Source organism: Falco cherrug, chromosome 12 (genome assembly GCF_023634085.1).
Source record: "Falco cherrug isolate bFalChe1 chromosome 12, bFalChe1.pri, whole genome shotgun sequence".
Lineage (NCBI taxonomy): Eukaryota > Metazoa > Chordata > Aves > Falconiformes > Falconidae > Falco > Falco cherrug.
The window spans coordinates 35,176,905-35,204,525 of NC_073708.1; the positions used below are offsets into that span (position 1 = coordinate 35,176,905).

Consider the following 27,621-nt stretch of genomic DNA (forward strand, 5'->3'; position numbering starts at 1 on the left):
CAGAAATATCATGTTCTAAACGCATGCTTTTTAGGACAACGCAGAACTGTTAACAGCACTGCTGCATGGTGGAGCGGACATTCAGCAAGTTGGGTATGGAGCCTTGACAGCCCTTCACATTGCCACAATTGCTGGTCATCATAAGGTATGGTTTGCCTTTTCTGTACAGAAAATTATAGAAGTGAGTGCTAGTATTAGCAGGTTATTTTAGTTTCGATTGATGCCATTTAAAAAAAACTCAGAACTGATAAGTACAGCTGAATTTTATTTAAGTTTTTGTACGTTTTGGGAAACTCACATCTGTGGTTATGTTGTTACATTTAACAGTCATAGTCATGCACAAAGGACATAGATTTATTTGTACATCTCTTCCCTTTACATAAATGTCTTCAAAGTCTTGGCAATAAACGGCACTCTTTTCTGAATATCAGAAGTGTTAATCAATAGATAGATGATGAAACACTCACTCATATGTGTCTAGATTTCTGAACCTGGATATGGAGCGAGGCTTCCAAATACCATCTTTCTGAGTGTGAACGAAGCACAATAAGAGTTTTATTCCCTCTTTTAGATGTCACAGGCTCCACCTCACAGCTCTGTGATTTTCACTTCAGAAAGGGACAGAGGTTCTCGGTTTAGAGCTATTTTATACTTCGGATTAGTGCAGAGAAAACTGTTGTCAGGGTAAGTCTTGTGTGAATCTCAAACATCCATATTGATAAGTCTCCTGTGAGTTGGAGACTTACCACTATGGGGAGCAGAGGAAGGAAGAGATGGATGAGATTCCCTAGATGCCTATAATCAGGCCCTTCCCTTTTTAGACATGCTGTCAATCATGAATCTGTTTTCTTATCATTCACCACCTCAGTTCAGTCATTTCACACATCATCTCATTTCTGTCACCCTGGCAACAGCTCACTCAATGTAATTTATTTATTTTTTTAATCTCTTAAAGTACTGGGTGTGCAAAATTACCTTCGTAATGAAGGATTTATGACTGTAAACGTACTCATGAATTCAGGTACTTTGCTTTTTATGTCCTTTGGGTCCATTAAGCAAACAAAGATTATGTCCTGTGCTTGAGTAAAAGTTTTAACTTATACAGGGTGCTGGACTAATTTATGGAGACAGAAACATCAGCATTCTTTAAAGAGAGATAATCAGCAAGAAATGCAAGAAAAAATAACTAAGTCCAAAGAAGGAAATATAGGTGATATTAATAATTGCTTTTATGCTGTGAATTTAGTTATGCATCTTACAAATTCCCTTCAAGTATCATAGTTTGGCTGGTTGATGAGAACAAAGCATGTGTGCAGTTCTTGATGGAAAAGAAGAACCTCTGTGTAGAACGTACATGGCAAGAAAGAATACGTGTCTTACGAACTCTCAAGTTACAGCAGTCACTGAGCTTACTGGTGTAAAGAAAGCCATCTTTATCAACTGTTTACTATATGTATGCATATAGAAATAGTTACATAGTTATATATTGAAAGAGAGAAAAGACACCTTTTTTCAAACAGGTAGTTTTGTTGGGGAATTGATAACTAATTAGTATAAAATGTTCTATACTATCTCAAGAAATCTGCTAACATTTAAATACCTGGTCTGAGAAATTATGAGGCTAGCCACTGAAGTTCAGCTGAGGAAAGGCAATATTTCCTCATTCATGGAGTTTAGATTTTCTTTAACTTATTGTTTCTGTTTAGTCTGGAGAAATTACCAGATCTGTGGATCAGTAATAATATGCTATATTTTCTATTTTATTTAAGCTTGCAAAGATGCTGATAAATCCCTACTGGAACTTGCAGTCAGGATTTTAACTTCTTATTAAGTTAATTACCTATCTGAGTTACTCTGAAGCTTTTGAAAATTACACCGGTCACCCTTTGCAAATTTTTGTACTTAATACCTTTGAGTATTTCACCTTGTGCATTAACTGCACGTACGCATACATAGAGACAGTGCCTAACGTCACAGTAGTCATTGCAGGGCTCAAAATTCTTTGGAGTCTATGGACACTGATGCATATAATACTAGCAGTAAAGTACTCGCTGGGAGAAACAAGCATGCTTTGCAAATACAGCTCTGAACAGCTTGCGTAGCAGCACTTTTGAAAGTGCAAGTAAGAGCTGTATACCCTTAGTAAATTTTCTACTGTAGCTTGGCTGTAAAAGGCTGCCTACCTGTGGGAGTGAAGGAGGCAGAGATTTACTGGAGCAACAGTTTTAGCACTGCTTGGTGTAATGAGCGCATGGTATGTCCCGTGATGGGGAGAAGTTGTGTCAGTGAAAAAGCTCCCCCATTTTTAATGGCAATACACATTCTGCTGTTTCACCCTTTTAAGAGCTACATATGTAGCCTATATGTATGTGACTGTGTATATGTATATCTGTGTGTGTATACTTTGTCTGCTGGGGACCTCTCCCAGGGTTGTGGGCCGCTATGAGCAACCAAATTTAGCTTTACATGGCAGCCTCCAAAATGATTTAAATCCAGCAGGTGTGTTTGTGCTTGTTAAAGACAGGATGCATAAAGACACAGTTGGTGATGACCTTCTGTTACCTAGAGAGATTCTGTGTGTGGAGAAGGTTAAGCTGAAAGAAAGTTAAAACAATATACGGGTGGTCACACCAAGGAACTCAATTAAAAAAACCTTCAGTGTTTCAGTCAGCAACTCCAATGGTGATCAGGGGACAAGTCAATCTGTAGCATCTGTTTAAGCAGGTTAATAAGGAAGCATGCTGACAGGGCAAGCTAACCATTTATATTTTGAATGTCACCTCTCCAGGTGGAAGAACGAGGCTCCTTGGTGTGTCTGCCCACAAGCATGGGCACTGACAGTGAGCAGGGCTGGGGGCATTTGCACTGTAGCACTACACCTCCGAGCTCCCAGGGCATCGTGTCATTCTGTTCAAGGACACATACAACTCTTTTTATTAACTTAATGGAAATCCTTCTTTGTGTATCCCATTACTAAAAAACAGACAAGGAATCTCCACATCTAATTGCTCTGTGCAAGAAGTATAATGGAGTTATTAACCAGAGTCTTAAGTCTTCAATGATCTTTTTCACTTCTATAGGGTATGTATTTAAAGTTCCTTCTCTAGGAGACACAAAGTACTCTTATCTGCATTGGGGTTTCAAGTAATTTTTAAAAAGTCTGGGCCTTGTCCTGCAAATGTCAAAGGAAGGCCTACTATTTGTTTCATGTCTTTAGCTCCTACTGAGGATATTGAAAAATCAGGGTGCTCAGAATCTGACAAGGTTAGGACCATTAACTTGATAAGAAATAACTTATGTGAGTAGTTTTGAAAAGCCTCTTATTTCTTCCTTGGGAATGATCAGATCTTTATCAGAAGTATTCTCTATACATGGAGTGGGACTGTGTATAACTCATTCAGTTCATCTGCTGGTCTGGGGACTGAAGATGTATAGTCCAAGTGCAAGCTTTTTCTTTCCTTCTTTACACATCTTTGAAATTTTCAGTCAGCTTAGAAACTCCTCTACTACATTAAATAGCTTATTTTGTCCACAATTTCATTAATACTCATGGAATATGGAGTAATTTTTCAACCTTCCCTAAAAAATTTTAAGATTGAGAAAATAGATTTTTTTTTGTCATCATCTGTCACAGCAGTCTCCAAACTAGCCGGCTGCAACAAGGTCTTTTACCATCTCATACCATCATACTCTTCACACCAGTCCCTCTGCTGCCTTCTCCTCATCTTGTCTCTCCTCATCCAGGACATACTCTCTCTCTCTTGCTTCTCTCTTCCTTGGCTGCTCCCTCTTCATTGGCTGCCCAACCCCTTAACAGAACCAGCCACAGCTGCACCTTATCTACATCGGCCAACCCCCTGCCCCTGAGGCCAGCCCACAGCTGTATGTTATCAATATTAATTAACCCAGCTTCATTGCTCTACAATTGTCCTAATTCCAATAAGATAAATAATTATTTATACTATTAAATAAATAAAAAGCAGAGATATACACACCAATTTATGCAATATAGTCTTTTACTATAGAAGAGGACTGACAATATTTAAGAGAAAGAAAGAACTGGGGAGAAATAAATGCTTTGTTCCTCATTTCCCTGAAGAGTCAGTCTTTGGCTTTTGGTCTATCATCACAGTTGAAACCACTGGAGTGATCAGTTCTCTAAAATGAGGATACTGAAGGCTATCAGTGTCAATGGGCTGTTCCAACTCATTTGAGCCAGTGTGGTTTATAAGTGTGTCATGTGCTCTACAACTTAGTGCTGTATTTTACATCACAAAAACTATGCTGTTTGCTTATTTTTATCAGCGGAAATTGCAGGTTTTAATGGGAAGGATGAAAAATTAATAAAGAATTATAAAATAAGCTGATGACCGTTATTAGAAACATCACCAAATAAGTTTAATAAATCTCTCATTAGGTCTGCTATTTTGAAAACATTATATGTTTCCAGCCCAGAGAGGTCATTGCTAAATAAATAATGCGTGTGCCTCAGACACATATGTCTTGTCTAGTATTACCCCACTGGAAAACCATTGCCTATTTCACTTTGTAAATTAAAGTTGTTATTATGAGATTGCAACATCTACAGATGTGTGAACTGGACTGAGGGTTGCAGGCAGGATGAACCAGCGCTACTTAATTTTTGCAATCTGCAAACCTGAGAATCTGAAGTGTGAGTGTGTGTGTAGCAAGGACCTGTTGGAGAAAAGGGAGTTAGTCCCATCTTACAGAATTTCTACATTAATAAATCCCTTTTCCTTTACAAGTCATATGTTACATCAGCATGTTTGTTGCCTCCTGTCTTCACTGGAATTTTACTAGTAATAAGAGTATGTTCAAAGGACTCAAGAAGCCTTAAAAAATTAAATTTATGTGAGTCTATTTAAATGGTTCACAAAATCCCCATTTTCTTCTTTCATTCCATGCATTTTATGCTAGCCCTCATCTTCCCAGCCCTTTTGTTTTATCTGACACCAATTTTTCAGACCTTTTCAGAATCATTCTAGAATCAGGAATGCAGGAATTGTATTCACATGACATGAGTATACATAACTACACAAACTGCAGGGTAATGGGGAATCAAAGATCCTCTGAATTTGCCTCTGTCTGAGGATCTGACCAGTGACAAAGAGGAATGAAACCCATGAGTTTTGAATTAACTAGCTATTTTTAATAGCAACCAACAAACTGTCCAGATTGAATGAAGCAAAGGAAGCCTTTCATAGCCCACAACAAATGGGAGTACGAGGTGTCTGGCCAACACAAATGAAAAAGCACTGAGTTGTGGCTCAGTAAAGGAGCTTACATTAACCTGATGATGCTAAGTTGTCTGAAAACATGACAAATTTTGACAACAGTTTTCTTCAGCTGTGCGCCCTCCCCAAGAATGTCCTGTGCAGCAAATTTATGTGACCCATTTTTAAGCTGGAAGAACTCAAAGTAAATGCAACATTTTAAAACTATGGTATTGTTAAATTTACAGCAATCTCTTTGCCCAGGACAGTTACCTTTTAGTAATATTGCACAAAACTTTTTAAATATTCAGTGTCTGGCATCTACCAATACTGGCAAAATATTTTTTAAAATCCCATTTTTTGGCTACCCTGTAGCAAAAACAATCCTAGGGAAAGCATTATATTTCAAGACATCAGTACCTGCGTCTTTCATTAATGATTTATCTGTGACCTGTGTTTCATCTGACTGGAAGAGCTAAGATAAAAGAACATGCAAAAGCTTATTGCTGGTCTGATGTCTGTCCTCTTGTGTTACAGAAGGGCGTGTATTAAATATTTCAATAGACGTTTTCCTAAGACAGACAATTAATTGTACATTCATCAGCAAGTTGTATTTAAAACATTCAGAATCCCCTTTAGCCATTTCTTAATTCAGTCTGATAGAATTTGTTCTAAAATTCTTACAGATACACAGAGAGTTAAGAGTTGTAATAATTTAATGCAAAGACACTTTGCAGGACATGACATATCTATATTTGCTAAATTGGAGGGAATTAGGCAGACGCTTGACACTAATCATATTTTTATTTTAATAGCTTAATTAATAAAGGAACTCTGAAAATAATGATAGATTCCTTAGATATTTTGGTGTAGGGCTGTACAGAGGCTAGCACTGGTGCAAAGGCCTTAACTGTTGTAGTTGTCTTCTCATTTAAATTTTACCTGCTAAAAAGCCAATAATCATTGATCTTATTTTCTTAGAGGATTTCTTATCCCTTGCCCTTGTCCCAAAGACAAAGTCCTTAAGTGTAGTCTGTCTTACATTTTATTTTGTTGACTCCTTTTAACCTTCAGAGTAGCTTAATTAATTGTCTTTGAAGTGAACATAATTGACTTGAATGTTCAAAAAGCTTCCAAATAAACATTTCATAAGAGAATTTTAAGAAACAAATACAAAGAGCATTGTTCAAAGTGTTCAAAGTAATGTTTTGAATGAAAAATGGGTTATGCGAGGGAAAGGGGAGCGGTTGTTCCCTCATTCTCCTGCCCGTGCAACTGTGAACCTATCCCAGGAAGCTGCCAGCCGCCTCCGTGGCCAGGCCACCCAGCTGGCTTATATTCAGCCTGCTGTCGACCAGGGTCCCGAGGTTCTTTCCAGCAGAGCTGTCTGCAGCCTGTGCTGTTGCAGTGGAGGCATCTGTGTTTGTCTTTGCTGAACTCTGTATGGGCCATGTTGGCCCATTCCTCCAGCCTGTGTGGGTCCCTCTGGACAGCAGCCCCACCCTCAAGTGTACCGAGAACATAATTTGATGTCCTCTGCTAACGCAATGAGAGTGCACTCTGTTGCTGCCTCCAGGACCATCGCTAAAGGTATGAAAAAGAACAGGTCCCAGCATAGACCCCTGTAGCACTCAATGCTGGCCTTGAGGCAGAGCACAATGTTTTAACTGCTACCCTCTAAGCCACATCATCTAACCGCTTTTTCACCCACCTAGTTTTCCACCCATCCGGACCATAAAATCTCAGCTTTGCCACAAGAATATTTGGGAGACAGTGTCAAAGACATTCTGAAGTCAAATTAAATGGCCTCTGCTGTTTCCCCTCACCCAAAAATCCAGTCATTCTATCACAGAGGACAATCAGGTTGGTCAGGCAAGACTAACTCCTGGTAAATCCCAGCTGACTGTACCCAGTCGCACTGAGGCATTGAGAAATGCTTTCTCTGCAGCTTCAAAACTTCCCCTAGGTTACGAGCTGTGTCTTTAGTCATAGCTTGTCTCCTGAGGATGAAAATCTTTTTGGTCTTTCTATAAGAATTTAAAGATGGTTTTGCATCAGAAATTTTTCCCTTACTTTCTGAAGTAATTTTATCCTTACACATCACTCCAGCATACCCACCAGGCGTACTTATAACGCCTGTGACAACTTTCAGTGTTTTCTAAGATTCCTTTCTTCTTCCTTAGAAAGATAGCTTGCCTGTGAAACTATGAAGATTGTCTCTGTACCCCTGTCATCATTCACAGTTCAGTGGAGTTTGCTTAATACGGCTCACAAAATTATTTTTATCAGATCATAAAGTAGCTAGCATGGTTGCCATTTCTACAGCCTGGAAAAATGTGTCAAAATCCATCTAGTTCTATGTTTATCATCAGAAATGGATCCACATTGCTCAACACAGTTTTTTCATCTTGAAGATCCACCTTGAAGCTTTTAGATTAATCTAGATTTTGAATCCCAGCTTCCAAAGAGATTAAGGAGAATCAGAGTTGTGGTCACATCCCTAAATGTGTTATATAGCCTCACAGTTGCTTGTCCAAATTAAAACCAAACTGACGCAAAGAAGTTTCAACCATGTTCTTGTAAAAGCTACAAGTCCAAACATCTCTCTTCAGAGCCAACAACAACTTCAGTCTTGTAGTAGTTTGCTGAAAAATGTCTAAGATGAATCATCACTCGAAAGCCAGCAAGCCATTAAATCACAGACTGACTGTGTTCCCCACCTCTCGTCCATCAAGTTACTAGTATACTGAAAATTGTCCGGACATGGGATGCACAACAGAGCGAGTCAGTTGTATTAACCAACCAGTAACCGAGCATGTTCTTTATTCACTACCTGAACACATTAGCACTCAGCCAGTAAGTGCATGTTGTAAGGCTGTGACTGAGCTGTTCTTCAGCTGATGTGGGAGTAGCAGCTTCTCTATAAAGATCTCAGGGAAGCTTTCAGAATATTTTTTTTTTTTGTATGGAGTCAGACTGTTTTGAGATCCATAGCAAAAGGGTGCACAGCAAAAGGATTGTCAACACACACGATATTTAGCAAGGGAAATTCTGATTATATATCAAGGGAGCGAGGGGATCACAGTAAGAGTGGTGCAGCACTGAAGGCTTTCTAGAGAGGATGCAGAACCTCCATCCTTGGAAATCATCAAAATTCAACTGGACAAGGCCCTGAGCAACCTGACCTTTGAAATTAGTCCTTGCTTTGATCAAGAAGGTGACTAGACACATCCAGAGGACCCTTCTTTTTCACTGTGAGGGTGTTCAAACACTGGAACAGGTTTCCAGGGAGGCTGTGGAGCCTCCATCCTTAGAAATGGGACAATATTCAAAACCTGACTGGACATGGCCCCAAGAGACCTGCTCTAGGAGACACTGTTTTGTGTAGGGGCATTGGACTGGGCACTCTCCAGAGCTCCCTTCCAACCTCAAAGGTTATGTGACTGTATTATCCGCAGAGTCTGGCTATGGCTGCTTGGGATGCTGTTCTTCCCCAGGATTGCCTTTATTCAGGAGTCCTCTCACTCCTGCTAGCTCCTACGTTCCCTACCTATCCCAGGATACTTCTAGGTTCTGGAAAATAATATCGGGCACAGATGGCCAGCATTCCCCATCATTTGTACTCAGAGAGGTGCTGAAGAATACTGTCATAGGAACACAGCAATGCTCACCTCCTCCAGCCTGTCTTCAATAGCAGGGCTTAGTCCTTGCAACACATGGGTGCCACCTATAATGTGCTGGACTTGTTGAAGCCTTTGGGTTCTGAAGAGACAGAATTAGCCCTGCAGTGCAGCTTCCAGGGGAGGCTTACAGATGATACCATGATGAAATGGTTAAAAATGATGGGACATAGACACACTTGCATATGTCAGGGAATGGACCTTACACAGAAAACTTACTGAGGCAGTCACATGGAAAAAAAATATTGCAATTTAAATTGTGTGAAGAAATAATCCCTGTACGCTAACGTTGCTTGGTAACAGGTTTTCGTTCTCTGAGTACTTGAGAATGACATGGATTTAAATGACTGGCCCCCTTCTTATATGTGTGGAATGATTTGGTGGTCTCAGCTTAGTTAGCATTTGACAGAAATGTGCATCATCGCAGCTAGCATTAATTGGCATCATCAGTGGAAGTCTCAATGGGGAACTGCAGGTACAAATAGCATAGCACAGAAGCTGACCATTTCACCTTCTTTGTCATTTCTTACAGCTGCCAGGGAGATGTTTCCCAGTTGCTCACTGTACTGTGGGTGATTCATGGTCCAGCATCTTTCATCATCATTAGACTAAAAAATTAACATCCATCAAAATGATATGCAGAACTACTCAAATAACCCATGGTACAAGCCCCTTAGTGTGCCTAAAGACTCCCTTGTGCTTCAAAAAAATTAGCAGCCCTTAGACTTCAATATATAATCCAAAGTGGTTTTATTCAGACTTCTATTTTGACAGTTACTCAGAAAGCCAATGTCTGATAATTCATGGCTGTCCAGGAAAACATTGGCCCTCTGAAAGACCAAAAAAGTGGAAATTTGAAAGAAAACACTTAGAGTTATTTATTGAAGCCAAAGGGCTATTATCTTCTAAAATACAAAGAAATCTTTACACACTGAGGGAATTATGCTTGAGGATTTACCTTTGCACATTTACATTTAAAATGATCTTTCATTTTGGTGCGGTTTTTTACTTCTAAAAACTCCGGTATATTTACTGCTCTTTGTTCATAATGGTTAAAAGAAAATTAAAGGTTATTCTGAGAAAATCCAGCCAGAGATTTCCATGCCTTTTAGTTCACAAATCAGTCTTTTTACTGCCAAACAGATTTTCAGGCTTATTTATAAAGCATCAGTGACATTCAGTGTTCAGTTAAAGTACTGTAAGTTAATCACTTTTATGTGTTGTACACAGTCCTTCACCTTTAGAGCTTGCTTGTTCGGGGCTTTTTGCTGTTTTTTAAACCAGTGATGTAAGGTTTCAAAATCTTGTTTTACTAGCAGACCACATATATATAGTGCTTCTAACTTGGATTTTCTGATTGTTTCCTTCTAGGCTGTTGATATTCTTTTGCAGCATGGAGCTTATGTGAATGTCCAGGATGCTATTTTTTTCACCCCATTGCATATTGCTGCATATTATGGCCATGAACAGGTAACTAAATGGAGGGATTTCACAAAGCTGATAAGCAGAACACCAAGGTAACTACAGGTTCGGTGTTAGATATTTTTGCTTTACATTCCAGAGGAACTTACCATGAAAAGGGTATACGTACTGAAGTTACAGTTCTAAGTCAATCTCTGGTTGCTTTAAGAGTCTGAATATCAACAGGAAATTTCTACACTTTAATCCTCTGTGCTAGACCCGAGCAAAAACTGATGTCTTGCTTTCTAGACCTCTTGAAACAAGTGATTATCTAGCTAGCTTTGATGACCTATAAACAGACTTGGACCCAGACACATGTTTCACTTGATGTTTATTCATCCTACATTTCAGAGATTGCATAAGGAACATGAGTATACTTCCTTAAACCTCTCCAAGGAAGTGAACATCATTCCCGAGTAATAATTAAATGTCAGTTCTGTTGGTTTTCCTTGGAATTCACAAACTAAATTGTGGCCACTCTTAAGTTAATGGAAAAAATTATCATTTAGGGAGCAGGATTTTCCATGAGATACTGTGCACTTGACAAATGCAACTGTGCTTGCTTCATTCACACAGATCACAAACTTATTGAAACATAAGAGTGGTCAAGCACTAGAATAGGCTGCCCAGGGAGTGGTGGAGTCACCACCCCTGGAGGTGTTTAAAAAACGTGTAGATGTGGTGCTTGAGGACGTGGTTTAGTGATGGACTTGGCAGTCCTGGGTTAACTTGGTCATCCTGGACTTGATGATCTTAAAGGTCTTTTCCAACATAAATGATGCTGTGATTCTGTGATCTGAAGTTCTGACCAAAGCTGTCATTGAACCTCTCAATTATCTTTCTTTTACTAAATTATAATTGACGTGGTTAATCTAGCAGTCCTGAATAGCCATTTTATGTGACATGTAATACTGGGTCTATTTAGGCTTATGCAAGTAATTCCCTATACCTTTCTTTGGCTAAAAGCGTGTATTCTGGGATATTTTCATGTTTCAAGGGATGACCTCTAGGTAGAGTGTACTTTTCATTCCAGTGACATGTTACTTTGAGTGCATTAAGGAGTTGTAGGAAAAGCTTTTGAAAAAACGGAGTCCAGATGCATAGATAATTGAAAGTGCTCTACATCTGTAGCTGAGCGACAGCAAGGATTTGAACTGTGGATGTGGTCTTGAGATGCTTGTTTGCATACTTATGCACCTCATCATCCAGTAAGAAAATCCTTGCATGTTGGGCTAGAGAATAGTTTGCTTATTGCCATAAGCCACTTCTGAATAAGTAGTCATAGTCTTGTGAAATTATGCTAAAAGCTCGTATGGTTCTTTTGTGGTAAGAGACTGATCTGTTTGAATCAGAGACACTGAAGCTAAGGCTCTGGCATTTGTGGACTTTGAGGGCATTTGCTTTATTATGTTGACTGGTCAATTAAACAAATACATGTGTCTAGCCTTTTACCATAAATAACATTTTAGAGAATGAATGAGCACTTGCTTTTGAGAATTTTGATATTTTTATAGATATGTAACTTAAAAATCAGTTTTCTATTGAATCTCTTCTCCCTGTTTTAACTTCAAGGAGATGCTCACATACACTATTACCTAATACAATATTCTATCTGATTTTGTCAAAAGATTTATTTTCCTGTGATATTTTAATTAGCCTTAATGAAATATTTAGGTAACCCACCTCTTATTGAAATTCGGAGCTGATGTGAATGCAAGTGGTGAAGTTGGAGACAGACCTCTCCATTTGGCTTCTGCCAAAGGCTTTCTCAACATTACAAAGCTCTTGATGGAAGAGGGAAGCAAAGCTGATGGTAAGAAAAGTTATTTTAAAGAAATTTACTTTAACATTGTATTTTATAGACAGTCAGGTGTTAAATCTTGAGTTTACCTTCCTAACACGTACTCTGTGCGTTTGTGTATCATCTTTTGGCAACCAAAACAACAAAAAAAGCAGTTGGAGAGTTTTCTTCAGTTAAGTATGCTTGGTTTGTCCTCTCACGTGCATTCTGTTTCCATTGATAAGTTAGAGGTGAAAAACAGCAGCAGAAAACGAAATTAAAATTAATATACAGAAGTAGCTTACTTTTGAGGCATTGATCCAATAAGGAAACATGTGGCTGTGTGGTATGTATCAACTTAAATGCATAGTGAACTCCTGATGAATGAAAATTACACAGCGAGGAATTTAAAATAATTCAAATGAGAAATTGAAATGGTTCACAAACAATTCCACAGAAAATGGAACCTTTTTAGCACATGCTTTACTATGCTTCACAAGCATGAAGCTTCTTCCTTGTTCAGTATGCTCAGTCATGCCAAAAGCAGCAGCATTCACATACCCCTGTTCCTACTCTGCTAATGGCACAAAGACTGTGTTTCTCCCCAATTTCCTCTTCTTTGCTAGATTTTAACAGTGTAAATTTACCACATTCTCTGTGAGTCTTGCCTACAGTACACACATCCTACTCTCACAGTAAAAAAAAGTGTGGAGGGAAACAGCATGATGAGTGATGATGAGATTTTAAAGTATTTTTTCAATAGTGCACTCTTGATGTTTCGGTCTCAATGTGTGCGCATTGAGCTGATATAATTATAATAAAGAGGAGGAAAAGAAAGGATGTTCACTCACCATAACAAGGCAGTGGGAAGTTTGCTATCAGTTAGCTCGTTTATTCCAAAAGGAAGGGAATCTGGAACACCATTTCAAATTGTTTCTTTACAAACAGAATCTTCAGCATTGGTAAAAGGTGACAGGAAGTGGGAAGTCTGTCACTCATGAAGTAGCACACTTTGAAACTCTATGTGCATACAAGAGTGGAGGAACAACTCTTACATTCCTAGGAATTAAAGTAATTGGTGAAACAACGTGAAGAAATTTTGGTAGTAATCTGTGCAGACCAGTAATTGGTGTCATAAATTTGAACTATTTATTTTAACATAACCTGACTGACTCGTTGATCAGCTCTGAGGCCATGGGAACTGAAGAGAAACAGTGACCACTGAATCAGACTGAAAAGGTCAGAATACTGCTGAAGTATAGCAACATCTGCAGTCTAACAATAGCCAAAGTACTTGCTAAACTCAACCACAATATATAAGAAAAAGATATTAAAGAAATGTACTAGCCATGTATATATCATCACAAATGTTATTATTTTACCTATGCATATATATAAACCCAATTGTAGAGGAATGAAGCTGGGTTAATTAACATTGATAATATACAGCTGTGGGCTGTCTTGGGGTTGGCTGATAAAGTGCAGCTGTGGCTGGTTCTGTTAAGTGGTTGGGCAGCCAATAAAGAGAGAGGAGGGAGTAGAGGGCGAGTGTGCTTTTGGTGGGGAGAGACTAGGAGAAGGTAGCAGAGGGACTGGCATGAAGAGTATGAAGGAACAACTTAAACAGTAGATGGACCTGTGAGGTCTTGTGGGGGATTGGTGGCTGTGCTGGGGCAAGGTGTGCTAACTACTTGGTGAAGTTAACTTGGTAGGTGATGGTAAAAGACCTTGTTGCAGCTGGCTAGCTTGGAGAGTGCTGTGACAACCAGTATGTTACATGTACAGTCAGCTCTCCAGGTGCTAATCTGGTAATTTTTTTTAATGTAAATAACTGTAGAGGACTAAGTAAATTCTCTGTATTTTCAGAAATTGCATAAGACCTATCAAGCACATTTCTTGAGGTACTGGTCAGATTCCTTTAAGCTCCAAATTCATTTTGAGATCATTAATGTATCTCAAAGACCATCATGCCATTACTAGCAGCTATCACTTAAAGCACCTTAACTATCTTGAGATTTTTACAAACTGATTTAGCATGGAACTTCTCATTTCTATTTTTAACAGCTTCTACTTCCTTCTTTCTTTTTTTTTACACCTTCCAAAACCCTAGAGACTTTTTTTTTTTGACTGAGTCAGTATGATTGGTACCAACTTGCATTACTTATTCTGTCAGGAAATTCAGTTTTATATTTTAGAATATTCAAATGGTAGAATGTAGCAATAATTGGGATACAAAGTATCACTTCATAAGTTTTGATTCATTCTTGTAATCTGGTAGATTTTTTTCCTAGGGTAATTAAAAGAATAATTCTTTTCATTTTGTTTATTACAAAGTAAGTAAAGTAGAAAAGGGAGATCATTACAATGAGAAACCATCAGGATTCCTACATACCCATTCTCTTTCCTCATTTCATTGCACTGAACTGTTTTGTCTCCTCCTTGCTTTTCTTGTAGCTTCACTATACTCGCGTCCATGCCCAACTTTTCTCTATATAGTTTCTAAGAACAGATATTCAGCAACACGTGTTAGATCCAGATGACTTGCTGGTTTTAGCAGTTGCCTGCTTTATGGTCTTGACCCTGAGAGGTGTGTTGTCAAGCTGCTGAGCCCTTTAGGTAACCAGAAGGGTACATGTTTGGGTCTCAAGAGGGCTGACTTCTGAACCAAAGTCCAAGTCACGTATTTATTTGTTTCTCAGTCTCACCTGCCATGTATGTGAAGGAAGATAAGCTTGAATACTGAAAACAGAGCTGTGATTTTCACCTGTTGTGCTGTCAGCTGGCCTGATTGTACGGCCACGCTTCTGGTGGTGTCCCGACACCCCACCAGAAAAAGGAATGGGTGAATGAAAGGCTGGTTGTCTTTTCTAAGAAGTAAGGGTAATTTAGAATTATCAGTACATTCCACTTTTTTTTTTTTCTATTGTTCCAGTTCTTTGAAATCAGGAAGGGCCTGGAAATAACTGCTTCTCAAATCCATGAATGTAGAAGTAGGACCTCTAATGTAAATGTTTGCATGCCTTCAAAAACTGTTCCTTTCCAAAGGAAAGAAAAAAATTACATGTAAAAAACTGTTTTATAGCCTGATGGGGTAGCTAAGAAATGGAATATCTACAGATTTGAAGAACTAGTTGGTGGCCAGGAAGCAAGCATTTCCTTTGCTTCACATAAGCTAAATGCTATTTTTTATTCTTCACACTGGTGGTTTCTTTCAGGAACCATGTGATATAAAATATATTTTTTGGTTTTATAATTCCTATGGACTTCTAATAAAATTTGTCTGTTTTCAGTACTACTGAGCTGCCTAGAGTTGCAGTTCCTCTTTTTTGAAGTATCTTTGAAAATTGCTGCCACCTGTGCCAAATGCAATCAATTGTAAATTTAAAACCAGAGTTTGTTATTAAAAATCCAGGCATGTTCAGTCATGCTTCTCTGAATATTAAAGTGTTATCACTCATTGGGACTTGGACAATTTCCATTATTTTTATAAAACAGATTTGCACTGTCTTCTTATCATCCTTTTATTTACTGTAATGGTTTCACCTGTTACTTTTGACCTACATAATGGCTCAGTCTGAAGACTAATTTCTACAGTACTCCATTTTGTTCCAGACAAGAACTTAGCGTTTGCTCATTTTTACTGTTTACTTGTAAGGCACCCTCAATTTTTAGTCTCTGACTACCATGACAATTGTACTATCTATCCTCAATTTAATAGAAAAATATTTTTAAATCTAAATTTGAAGAACTCTCCTGTACTCTTTTTTTTTTTTTTTTTTTTTTTTAGTAATTTCTGAGTCAATATGATGTACTTTTTTGCTATAACTCTATTCTAAAGTGGTTTGCACTGGTATTATTTTCTTTTGGCTCTCAGCTTCTCCTTTTTAAGACAATATTCCAGTTTACCTGTCATATTTCATTTTGAAATAAAAAAGCTATCAATTAAAACAAAAAACACCATCCAGAGTTGTTTTAGTTATATTCTTCCAGAGCCAAAGGAAATGGCTTGCAAGTATTTGACATAATTTCCAACTGCATGAACAAATGAGAAGGTACGTTGTTTTCTCTTATTCCACCTTAGACCTTGTGTTGTAGAAGCTCATGGTCCTGAGACCCCTGATGACCTTTAGGCCATTCTGAGGGTATATATTCTAAAATGCTGACATTTATTATTATAAAACTTTGACATTTATTTCCCTCTTATTTATTGTACTTTAGAATTAATGTGTCTGGTACTGCATCATAATAAAAATAAAGGATACCATGTCACATGAATCTATAAAGTGGATTATCATTTTAGAATAGAGAAATAAAACAGTTTTCTTTACTCCTTTTAATATAAGATTGCTAGGAAGGTTAGCGGGAGCAGTTAATGACATTTGTGAGCCGCAAACTTAATGTAAGTTACAGGGATTCCTTTTTTTTTCCTTTTTTTTTTTTTGTTTGTTTGTTTGGCCTGAAACAGAATTCATCTCTGGAAACATCTGTCAGTAGACATCAGTGATGTTATAAAACAAGATTATTTTAAAGGACTGTCCATTTCTGTGAGCATTCAGCATTACTTCAGAAAGGTTTTTAAATGGATTTATTTTAATTTTCATTGTATTTTATACTCGGAGAAAATCAAGAGAAGACAGAACCTCAGAATGTGTTTGGTTTACCCTTTCTCTCAGGGAGGTTCAGTTACAGGAAAGAATTGTTCCTGCAAGACATTTGTCAAAGCTGGGCTTAAAAGCCTGTGTGGTACAAGTCTGGACACCTCTAATGGACAGATTATTCCTTAGTAATCTATTAATTTCTTGTAAATGGTCTCAAAGATCTCATGCTAGACTGAATTGAGAACTAAAAATTGCACTGACTGAATTTTTCAGTTCTATCAATTGTGATGTCAACCAGTTATGGTTGTTCTATCTCTAAACATAGAAAAAATATACTAAGAATCACAGAAATACATGCTGTCTTTTAAAACTGAATAAAGACCCTTTTTGGATAATTAAACCAGTATTTGTATGTCTCTGTACCAATGGAGAACTCTGCCCAGAGCCTTGTCCAGCCTCTTCTTTGCTTCCTACTAGATAAAGAGTAAGCCGCAGAAAGTATATTCATATCCATTTCAGGTACGCCGAAGAAGGTTCCCAGGTGCTGGAATGCAATTGCTGGCCCTGTTAAACAGGCAGAAGACTCCCCAGTATGGATGTGTTCCAGAATAAATGGCAGTGTCAAGCGATTTGTGCCTGTGGGTCAAAGATCTTCCAGGGATGGCTCCCCAGTAGACAGATCGCATGCAACTGCCCTTAAAATAGTTCGCTGTATTGGTAGATACCAGCAGTTCTGTGATACTTGGCCTCAATGCCAGGAAGGTTCCCAGTCGTGTTTACGTCAGTACACATGCAGCCATAGTCTCGCACTGTTCACTTGGTAATAGCAGTTCTCAAGAATTGTTGGGTTTATGTTGTTCTATTACAGAATCATTTTTTAATAGACATTCATGGTAAAAAGTGTGTAGTATCAATGTTTGCTATACTAAAACACCAGCAGTCAAAATTAGATGGTTTCAGAAATGGGGATCTGCATTTTTCCACGCATTTGGAATAATTGCTTTCTTACCTGTGGTAACTACATAGCTTGCTTCACAGTTGCTCTTTCTGAGGGTCATTTATAACTTGTGATTTGTTCATGGAAAGCTACATCAAAATATTCAATACGTCTGCTACTGGAAGAAAGAAATTATACCCTAAGTCCAAAAAATCATCTTGACAATGTACTACAAGTGTCACTGAGTAATACAGTTTTGATATATGAAAGCTCACAGAAATTTCAATTTTAAAGAAATAGGGCCATAAATATTATAGCAGGAGGTTTCAAAACATGTAAGTGCAAAACATACAGCATTACTAAATATCCAAAACAAGCTATGTTAAGTATGAAATACTTTCTTTGGTCTCTTTCTGGGTCAAATGGCAGTGAATGCTCAAGACAATGAAGATCATGTTCCTCTGCACTTCTGCTGTCGATTTGGACACCATGAAATTGTAAAGTTCTTACTGCAGAGCAGCTTTGAAGTTCAGCCCCATGTGGTGAATATCTATGGAGACACACCTTTACATCTGTGAGTCATGTGGAGAAGCTGTTTTACATGGTTTGGGCCTTATTAGAAAGCTGGTGGTGTTAACAACTCTTTATTGACTTCACCCTCAGTGCATGCTACAATGGAAAGTTTGAAGTTGTCAAGGAAATAATTCAGCTCTCAGGAACAGAAAGTCTCACTAAAGAAAACATATTCAGTGAAACAGCTTTCCACAGGTGAGATGGTTAAAATGCCATTATCAATAGAATTCCACTTACACATGCATGCAACATGACACCCGAAATTACAAATGTCCCACCAACGGCCAGATGAGCAAAGCAAGCAGTGAGCTCAATGTGGATGGTAGGTTTGTATCCTGAGAAACAGGAGAGGACATGAAGTAAGAGGTAGAACCAGATAGTGAATGGGGGTAGAGAGAGCAAGCAAGAGAGAGAAAAGTAGGAAAGGCATCAGTCATCAGCATCTGGATGAATAACAGTTTCTCCTTCTGTCCAGTTTGGAAGCTGAGCTTAGAGCCTGTTTTGGGTAGAAACCTGCTGGAGTTTCTAAATTAGAAATGAGCTGGCAGAACACAGTTTGCTCATGGTGCCGTATGTTTGTAAAGTGTTATTTAAGAGGCACTTTGCGAAACAGACTATTAATTTTGCATAGCTATGCAAAATTAATTTATACAGCAATAATTAAGAGTGTTTCTGAAACAATAGAAATGAACATGTTTTGGTGGATTAATCACACATTTGCACATTTCTGAAGATCCTTTATTCTGTCACTACATTTTTATCTCTGTAATTCTTTTAAAAGTTTTAGCTACACAAAATATTTGTCCTTTTATGGACTATAATGTTCCCTTCTCCCTTTATTTTTCCAGTGCTTGCACCTATGGAAAGAACATAGAACTTGTAAAATTTCTTCTTGACCAGAATGTTGTAAGCATCAATCACCAGGGAAGAGATGGACATACAGGTAACATCATCATCCTTATTCTGTGCAAGTGCATATACCAGCACCAAAAAAATTTTTTCCAGGGTAATTCCCATGGTAATCTGATGATCAACATCCATCTACCTTTCAGACAGATCACAATTCTATTGAAATATGTTTGCAGGCAGGTGTAGAAGTGATAAGACTTCACTGAGAATGTGTCAGGCTCATTAGCTTGTATGTAAGTAACAAAACATGATGTAAACTGATTCTCCCATAGGATTGTAAGTCATTTTAAGAATTGGGCCCAAGTATTATTCTGCTAGGTAGTAGGCATATAGGATATAGTGTCTGAAGGGCTGCATACTTCCATGTTCCTACTGCAGGCAACAAAGAAAAAAACTTCATTGTTTCTACTTGCTTTTCCTCACAAAGTTGTTAAATGTGATTTGCAGGTGGCAGAGTAAATGCTGATATGTTGAGTAGCAGGCAATAGATTGGTTCTTGCAGCGTTAATATTTTATTTTCACCTTTTGCCTCAGGTATTTTTTGATAATATATTCCTTTATCGAGAAAATAAATTTGCACTTTATAGCTGTTGCTGCAAGTCCTATTATGATGTTCTGACTGATGATCTTAAAGGTCTTTTCCAACCTAAATGGTTCTGTGACAGTTGTGCTTACCACACTTCTCTGATGTTCTAGGATTACACTGTGCTTGCTACCATGGTCATATTCGACTTGTACAGTTTTTACTGGATAATGGAGCTGATATGAATCTGGTAGCTTGTGATCCCAGCAGATCCAGTGGAGAAAAGGATGAGCAGACCTGTTTGATGTGGGCTTATGAGAAAGGTATTTCCATTTTCTAGTTTCTGCTACAAAATCCATAGGAACAGTACAGGAAGGCAAGAACAGCACAGGAAAGAGACAGCACTATAAAATAACCCCTCAGACCCTGCAGTTGAAGAGCTGTCACCATCTGATTTCCAGTTCCTGGCATGAAACATAATAAAACCCAGCCCTTTTATTTGTCTTCTGAGGTACTCTGTTAAACATCAGTTTAATTCAACACAAAAACACAAACTCAAGAATAGGAGTATTTATGTGCTGCTAAAATAGCAAACATGCAGCCTGTTCAGAAAAGGCTATTTGTCCCTCTGGTGTGTGCATGAGTTTTAATTTTATTACTGAAGGAGGCATTACAGGGAACAATGAATCAGTCAGTAATCTTAAATTCTTGCATATATAGATCAAAGCAAGGCATTTTCCATGGTTCCTGTTGTACTGTCCTACATGTATAGCAATGTGTTAATTTTCTGTCCTGTTCGTGACTCCATGACTTCTGCGTCATTCCCCCCTCCTCCAAAAGCATTGCAGTACCATTTATTATGAGAATCACTGCAATATAGTAAAACTATGGGTTTCAAAGGCCTTTCAAAAACCTGATATTGGCAAAAATTGTGGAATTACTGAGGGAAAACTCATCTTTGGAAGGTTTAGAAAGGAATTTTGAATATTTCCAACTTTGTGCATCAAACATCTGAGAGGGGGAGCATGTTGTGCATGCTCTCTTCTGGCTTCTTGCAAAGCAGAATGATGAGTATAGCAGCTGTCTACAGCAATATATAGTATACACATTTTGTCCAGTTGTGGACACCAAAAGGAATATTTTCAGGCACTTGTTTTCCCTGTAAGGCCCATTGAAGACTATTGCCAACTTCCATTTCAGGATTTCTGTAGGAGGGCTTTTTCCATTGAAATATATCACCATTTAGGATTAGGTGGACTCACGAACATAACATGCTTGTATTTATTGGTAGGTATTTCCCTGTATTTCTGTAGTAAAGAATCCTAGTATGTTTCAGATCAGCAGCGCTGTATCTTTGTTTACATGTTTTATAGGCACATTGTACTTTTTTTTAAATCCCCCAATTTTCTATAAGTGAATTAAAAAAAAAAAAAAAAGACTTGAGTTTACCTGCAAACCCTTGTATTTCCTCTTTCTTTCTTAGGTCATGATGCCATTGTGACCCTTCTGAAGCATTATAAGAGACCTCAAGATGAATCACCCTGTAATGAATACTCGCAACCTGGAGGAGGTATGGTCTGAGAAATCACTTTATTCTCTAACTGAAGGGTCTGATCCAAAGACCACTGAAGTCTCTGGAAATGTTCCACTGATGTCAGAGGGATTTGGATCAATTCTGTCTGGAACAAATAAAATTAGTGTCCTAAGAATTGTCATTCTCGAGGTGCCCTCTACTTATGTCTATTTCTGATGTTTGTTTGCTGACATTTTGTGTATTTCTATACTCGATCTCTTCATATTTTTTAGTATCTTTGGATATCTTTTTCCCCTTTGGGAAGAATTAATTACCTTTTTTGCTACAAAAATACTAATTTGTATTGGCAACTAAATGACAAGTGCCAAGAAGAATGTTAACACAAGCAGTTGGATAAACAAAACATTTTGCAGTGTGTTGAGAATGCTGCCAACAGAAAGGATATGTCATATGTTGCAGCTTGGCCACGTCATTGACTCCTCCTGTCGCAGAAGCAGAAGGAGCCCTAAGGTCAGCAGCAGGATTTATCTGCTTCCTGCATACTTCAGCCTGTTCCAGGTTTAGGTGTAGTATATCTCAAATGTCTGTAAATCTTTAGGGAACTAAGTTATGCATGTACTGGAAATTTATTTTGGCAAGCAATTAACATACCCAGACAGATTTTTTTTATGTTCATTATTAAAAGAACTCAACTCCCACTTAAGGAGAAAAACAAAAGATGATTTTTTTGGTACATGGAGAAAGCTGAGGTCTTTTGGAAAATCTCATCAGTGAACTAAACACTGCAGTGTGTTCACAGCCCAATTGTTAGAATCTGTGAATCTGATCTGAGTTCCTTCCAACAGAAAAGGCTATGTTGTCCTTAATTAACAGCAGGGAAAGTCAGTATTGTTCTACAGTGTTTAGTGAAGCTACATAAAAATTACTTCCAAGAGCACAGCAATATAACATCACAATCTGTCATGATTTAATGCCTTCCAGCAGCTCAGCCCCCCCAGCCGCTTGCTCCCTCCCCCCCGCGGGGTGGGGAGAGACTCGGGAGGGTGAAAGTGAGAAAACGGGTGAGCTGAGATGAAGGCAGTTCCCCAGGTACAGCACAAGCTGTGTGCACAAGCAGAGCAAGCCCAGGCGTTCCCCCAGCACCTCCCAGGGCAGGAGGTGCTCAGCCCCCCCAGGGCAGCAGGGCTCCAGCACACCTAACGGGGCTGGGGGAGACCAGCGCCATCGCTGCCAGCGGCCCCCCTTCCTCCTCCTTCCCCCAGCGCTCCATGCTGAGCGTGAGGCCGTACGGGGTGGGTACCCCTGGGCTCGGGGGGGGCAGCTGGCGCGGCATGTCCCCCCCCAGCTCCCTGTGCCCCCCAGCTGCTGGCTGTGGGGGGTGAGGAGCAGAACAGCCCCCGGCGCTGTGCAGGCGCTGCTCGGCAATGGCTGAGCCATCCCTGTGCTCCCAGGGCTGCTTCCAGCCGAACCCAGCACACAGCCCCGTCCCAGCTCCTGCGAAGGGAAGGAGCTCCCTCCCAGCCAAGACCAGCAAACAATCATATGTCTTTTTAAGCCATTTGCTTGTGTGTATTTTCACCCCCTTATTATTCATTCTTTCTTTAAGCAATCATTACCTCATCAATTTATCAGTACAGGTGTTTAAACTGTCTTTGAATTCCATAAAATTCATTGTGTTCTTCTATTTCAGATGGTTCCTATGTGTCAGTTCCATCCCCTCTAGGAAAGATTAAAAGCATGACTAAAGGTATTTTCAATGGCAAGGGAAAACTTAAACTTTTATGGTCTTCTTATCCAAGGTGCTTGTCAGCCTGAACATACTACACAAGATTCCTGGAATTTTCATTGTTTAGAAATGTAATGATGTGCGTAAGCAGCAGATATATATCCCTAGGATAATTTTAGGAAACAAAATACTTAGTTTTGTTGCTCAGCATCATCATAATTCCTGCGTTGATCTTATTTTCATTTACTTTAAAAAATATATTTATTTGGAGAAAAGGATGTGATTGTGAATTAGTACTAATGAAATACACACATACCCATGAATGCAAACAAATATTGTATTGAATTCCACTGTAAAATGCCTGGATTATCTTTACAAGAAAAATTATGTCCAAAAAGAATTTGTGTTAATCTGAAACACATATAAAATATTCAGATAAATATTTGTACTTTAAAATACTAAATTTTTTGTGGTACTTTCAATTTTCCACTTCAGATACTTGCTCTGGATATAATCGAATCTTTGCATCCTTTACATAACAGCACTGAAATGTTTGGCTTAGAAATATTCTGATAAACCTTATAGTAATAAACCAAAAAGGTTAACAAGGTAGAGATGCTTGCTAACTGAAGTAAGTTGCAAAATTTAGGTTCCCCATGTCGGTAAAGAGTCGGTCAGATCTGGAAAAACATACCCTGCATTAGTAATGAGCACTAGCTATACAGAAAAAAACTAATTCTCCGTATAAAGAATTTTACACAACCATCACATCATACAGGCAGAATATGCTTATGGGACAGTGTTCATCAGTGGTAAGATTTTAAAGCCAAGAAAGCCCAAAGCAACTGTAGCATTGCAAGTACTTGTCTGTTATTGGGGTTTACTGTGTTTACTGAAAAGAAAAGGCAATGGAATTACCAGTCAGCCAATCTACAGGAGGAAAATGAGCTTTTACTGTGCAACAGTTTTGTGAATGTAAATGCTTCCCCGTGACCCTGCATTTTACAAATAGGGTAAGTGTTTTCTTTTTGCAGAAAAGGCAGATGTTCTTCTCCTTCGTGCTGGTTTGCCATCACATTTCCATCTTCAGCTCTCTGAAATAGAGTTCCATGAGATCATCGGCTCAGGTACCAGAAATAAAAACGTATGCACTTTAGATGTCTGATGTTCATAATAAGTATCTTTGTTCTTATTTATTTTAAACCATTTTAGGATCTTTTGGAAAAGTATATAAGGGACGGTGCAGGAATAAAATTGTTGCAATCAAACGGTAAGTTTATCAGACTTTTGCATCTTGTTTGGTTAAAGACCTAGTTTGAAGTATTAAAAAAACCCATATCTTAGGGTATTTTTGCCTTACTGTTTTCTCTCATGTAAATTCTAAGCTATCGAGCCAATACCTACTGCTCCAAATCTGATGTGGACATGTTCTGCCGTGAAGTTTCCATTCTCTGCCGACTGAATCATCCGTGTGTCATCCAGTTTGTGGGAGCTTGCTTAGATGACCCAAGCCAGTTTGCTATAGTCACTCAGTATATTTCTGGAGGATCACTCTTCTCCCTGCTTCATGAACAGAAGAGGTATTCTGCTTGTTCTCTGCTTGGGATTGCGGTACAGAATTTGGAAAACTAGTAAATCTATGCCGATGTAAATGTTATTCATTTCAATATAAAACAATAGAGGAAATAACACTAATGTTTAGCTTTTATTCAGATTATTTGGTTTACAAGGGAAATCAATAAGTAATCACAAAATTGTTATTGTCATTATTTTGGATTGTGTACATTTACATTGCATAGATTCTATAACATTGGTTTGTATTTAAAACAATTTTAAAGCTTCCATGAATTAATGATAAGAATAATTTACAGATACTTTTTGTCTGTTTATTAACTTTGAGTAATTTTTTTCCCAAAAAAAATACAGAACTCTTGATCTGCAGTCTAAATTAATCATTGCTGTAGATGTTGCCAAAGGCATGGAGTACCTCCACAATCTGACACAACCAATCATACATCGTGATTTGAACAGGTAGGTTTCTTTATCCTAAAAATTCAGGGAATGTGAAGCCTCAAAGCAACAGTGATGGTCTGTGGTCTCACCTGTACTTAGAGAGTCACAGAATCATTTAGGTTGGAATAGACCCTTAAGATCATTGAGTCCAACTGTTAACCCAGCACTGCCAAGCCCACCACTAACCCATGTCCCTAAGCACTTAAGCTGTCATGCATGTCAGAAGCTCCAAGTAGTATTGGCTAAATGGAACAAATAAGCTAGAATACGTGTATAATAAAAAGTAATCATTATTCCCCATTTCTTAGAAAAATCACCAAGGTGTGAAAACTCTGGTAACTATGCAGTGTCATATTAACACTGATGGAGCTTGGAGGAAGGTCTGCTTGCAGCAATTGGACTGGGGAATTGTGGCACGATGCTTTCACATTCATGGGAGGCTTTAATACATTTTAGTTGAGTGACTTAACAGATGGTAGTCCACTTCAAGCTTACAATAATTTCACTGACAGATATCTGAAATTTACAAATTATTTATGCCCTATCTGCATACACTAGTCCTGTGAGACAGTCTTTTTAGAATTTATGCTATCTAGTATATTTCCTCAGTATAATTTTTTTAATCCAAAACATTAATTCATGTCGCCTACTTTTGCCCCTCTGATGCCTGAGTTAAACTAGTCACTAGCCTCGCTAAGGTCGATGCAGAAATGTAGAGACCTCTAGAAGGCAATCCCTCCCATTTGTGCCTGTCTTGGAAAGGGAGGAACCTTGAATGAGCCTGTGCCTGTTGTGAGGAGGGAAGTGCTCATCTCATTTAGACTGAGTGCCTAATGCTGACACTCAGAGGTATGGTAGGTAAATCCCAGCCTGGGAGCCAGCTGACAGTGCCACTGGCAGAGAAGTAGGAGAGAGTCTGTGTGAGTCAAGTATCCAGATTCCCTTCTGGAAATGAAACTGAATTAGATCAGACTCAGAGGTTTTATACAAACCACTACAAGTCACATTGGTGGAACTGCAGTCGTCACTGAAGGATGCAACTGCTAAAACCCAGTATTTTGTCACATCTGGCCCACCAATGTTAGCCTTCGTTAGAAGGCTTCGTTAGAAGGCTTCGTTAGAAGCAGGAGACATCATCTCTACTGAGTGGAAGTTTTCTGTGTCATGTCTACATCAGAAATCACTCTGACTATCCATTCTGCACTAACTTCTGCTTTGGAAGTGGGCCAACCAAAATTACCTATAGCTGTATTGAAAGAAAAGCAACGAGGCAGAGTTAGTGCTGAATAGCAGTTGCACTTTTTAGCAGCAATAGCTGGCTTGTAAACAGCTCCTTCATATGTATGAACGCTGTAAAAAGAAAGCTTCTACAAAAAAGTGTTTTAAAAAGTAGGGTGAAGTGAGTTACAAAATGTTACAAATGTAATGAGTTACAAAATGGGTTTTCTTCACTGTCACTCCACTAGCTTAACTACTTGTTTTAAAACCACATTACAGAAACATACACTTTGGTTATATCTCAGCTGACCAGTCCTATAGTTGTGGTGATACCATAAATAACATTTTCCTGCATCTTGCTGTAAGTTTTCATTTCCTGGTGACACTGATAGCTGCAGTGGAAGATTCCTTGTGAAAGACACTCATTCTCTTGGAAAAAGCTGTTTTTTCCCTTTTCTGAGCAAAGAAGTAAACTGATTGTGAGACTGTGCCCAGTTCAGGGTTCTGGTATGAAATTCTCATAAAATATGAGGCAGGAGCAATTTTCTGGGCATCGTTGTGGCGTCTCCGAGAGCATAGCATGGCTTGCACACGGGAGAGGTCTGTTTTCTTGCTCCAGGTGTACACATGCTGACAGCTGTGCAAAGGACACCTGTGAAGGGAGCAACTTCAAATGTAGCATTTGTCCTTTATAAACAGGAATTTTCTTAGGATGTGAAACGTAACAAGGAGGCAGTGTGTGTATATTTAAGACCAGTCACAGGTGTGCAAGCTGAAGCCCACCAAACTCATTGTCCTGCCTCTGGCAGTGGCCTGTAGTGACAAATTTGAGAGCTGAGCATCTATATGATGATAAACTCTTGAATTTGCTCTCAGTGCGCAAGAACTTTAGGTTCAAAAGGATACTTTCAAAAATTACTATCTGCTCTTGAAGTTATTTCTTATATGAAACAATAACTCTGTGGTTACAAAAGAAAAAGTATCCTTGCAGACTACAGAAGAAAATCAGATCACTAATGCAAAAGAAAATGCACACTTCTTTAATTTAGCCTGAAAAATGTGGTCTACAAACCGTATCACTTCAAACCAGTCTTCAAACCACACAGATTAATGTGCCCTAGGTTAGCAATACTGGCAAAAATTACGCTTTATGCTCTCCAAATTTCAGCACACTTTTCTTTATTCATCTACTGCAATGTATGAGTGCATCCATCTGCTCACATTAAAACTGCTACAAGAACATAAAAATGGCTACTGTTAATCATTACCTATTACATACCCAATTTATTTAAATGTGCAGATACGGTGTTTCTACATGGTTCTGGTAAATGTATGATGTTTAGAAGACTATTGCTGATATGTTCATCTGTGTATATTGACTATACAGATGGAGGCTTAATTTAAGTATATTAAAGCCATTTTCTGCAATTTTACT

At 38.5% G+C, this 27,621-nt stretch overlaps 1 protein-coding gene across 1 annotated transcript in view; it reads left to right on the forward strand.

Annotated features, from left to right (window-relative positions):
* The window catches only part of TNNI3K (TNNI3 interacting kinase), a 93,654-nt gene that overhangs the window by 10,341 nt on the left and 55,692 nt on the right, over positions 1 to 27,621 (forward strand). The window contains exons 5-17 of the mRNA XM_055724304.1: positions 35 to 145; positions 10,286 to 10,384; positions 12,050 to 12,188; positions 18,120 to 18,264; positions 18,354 to 18,458; positions 19,112 to 19,206; positions 19,869 to 20,018; positions 21,179 to 21,265; positions 22,920 to 22,976; positions 23,990 to 24,082; positions 24,168 to 24,225; positions 24,341 to 24,535; positions 24,882 to 24,986. Of these exons, the coding sequence (XP_055580279.1) occupies positions 35 to 145; positions 10,286 to 10,384; positions 12,050 to 12,188; positions 18,120 to 18,264; positions 18,354 to 18,458; positions 19,112 to 19,206; positions 19,869 to 20,018; positions 21,179 to 21,265; positions 22,920 to 22,976; positions 23,990 to 24,082; positions 24,168 to 24,225; positions 24,341 to 24,535; positions 24,882 to 24,986 (1,439 nt within the window). The remainder of the gene's footprint in view (positions 1 to 34; positions 146 to 10,285; positions 10,385 to 12,049; positions 12,189 to 18,119; positions 18,265 to 18,353; positions 18,459 to 19,111; positions 19,207 to 19,868; positions 20,019 to 21,178; positions 21,266 to 22,919; positions 22,977 to 23,989; positions 24,083 to 24,167; positions 24,226 to 24,340; positions 24,536 to 24,881; positions 24,987 to 27,621) is intronic.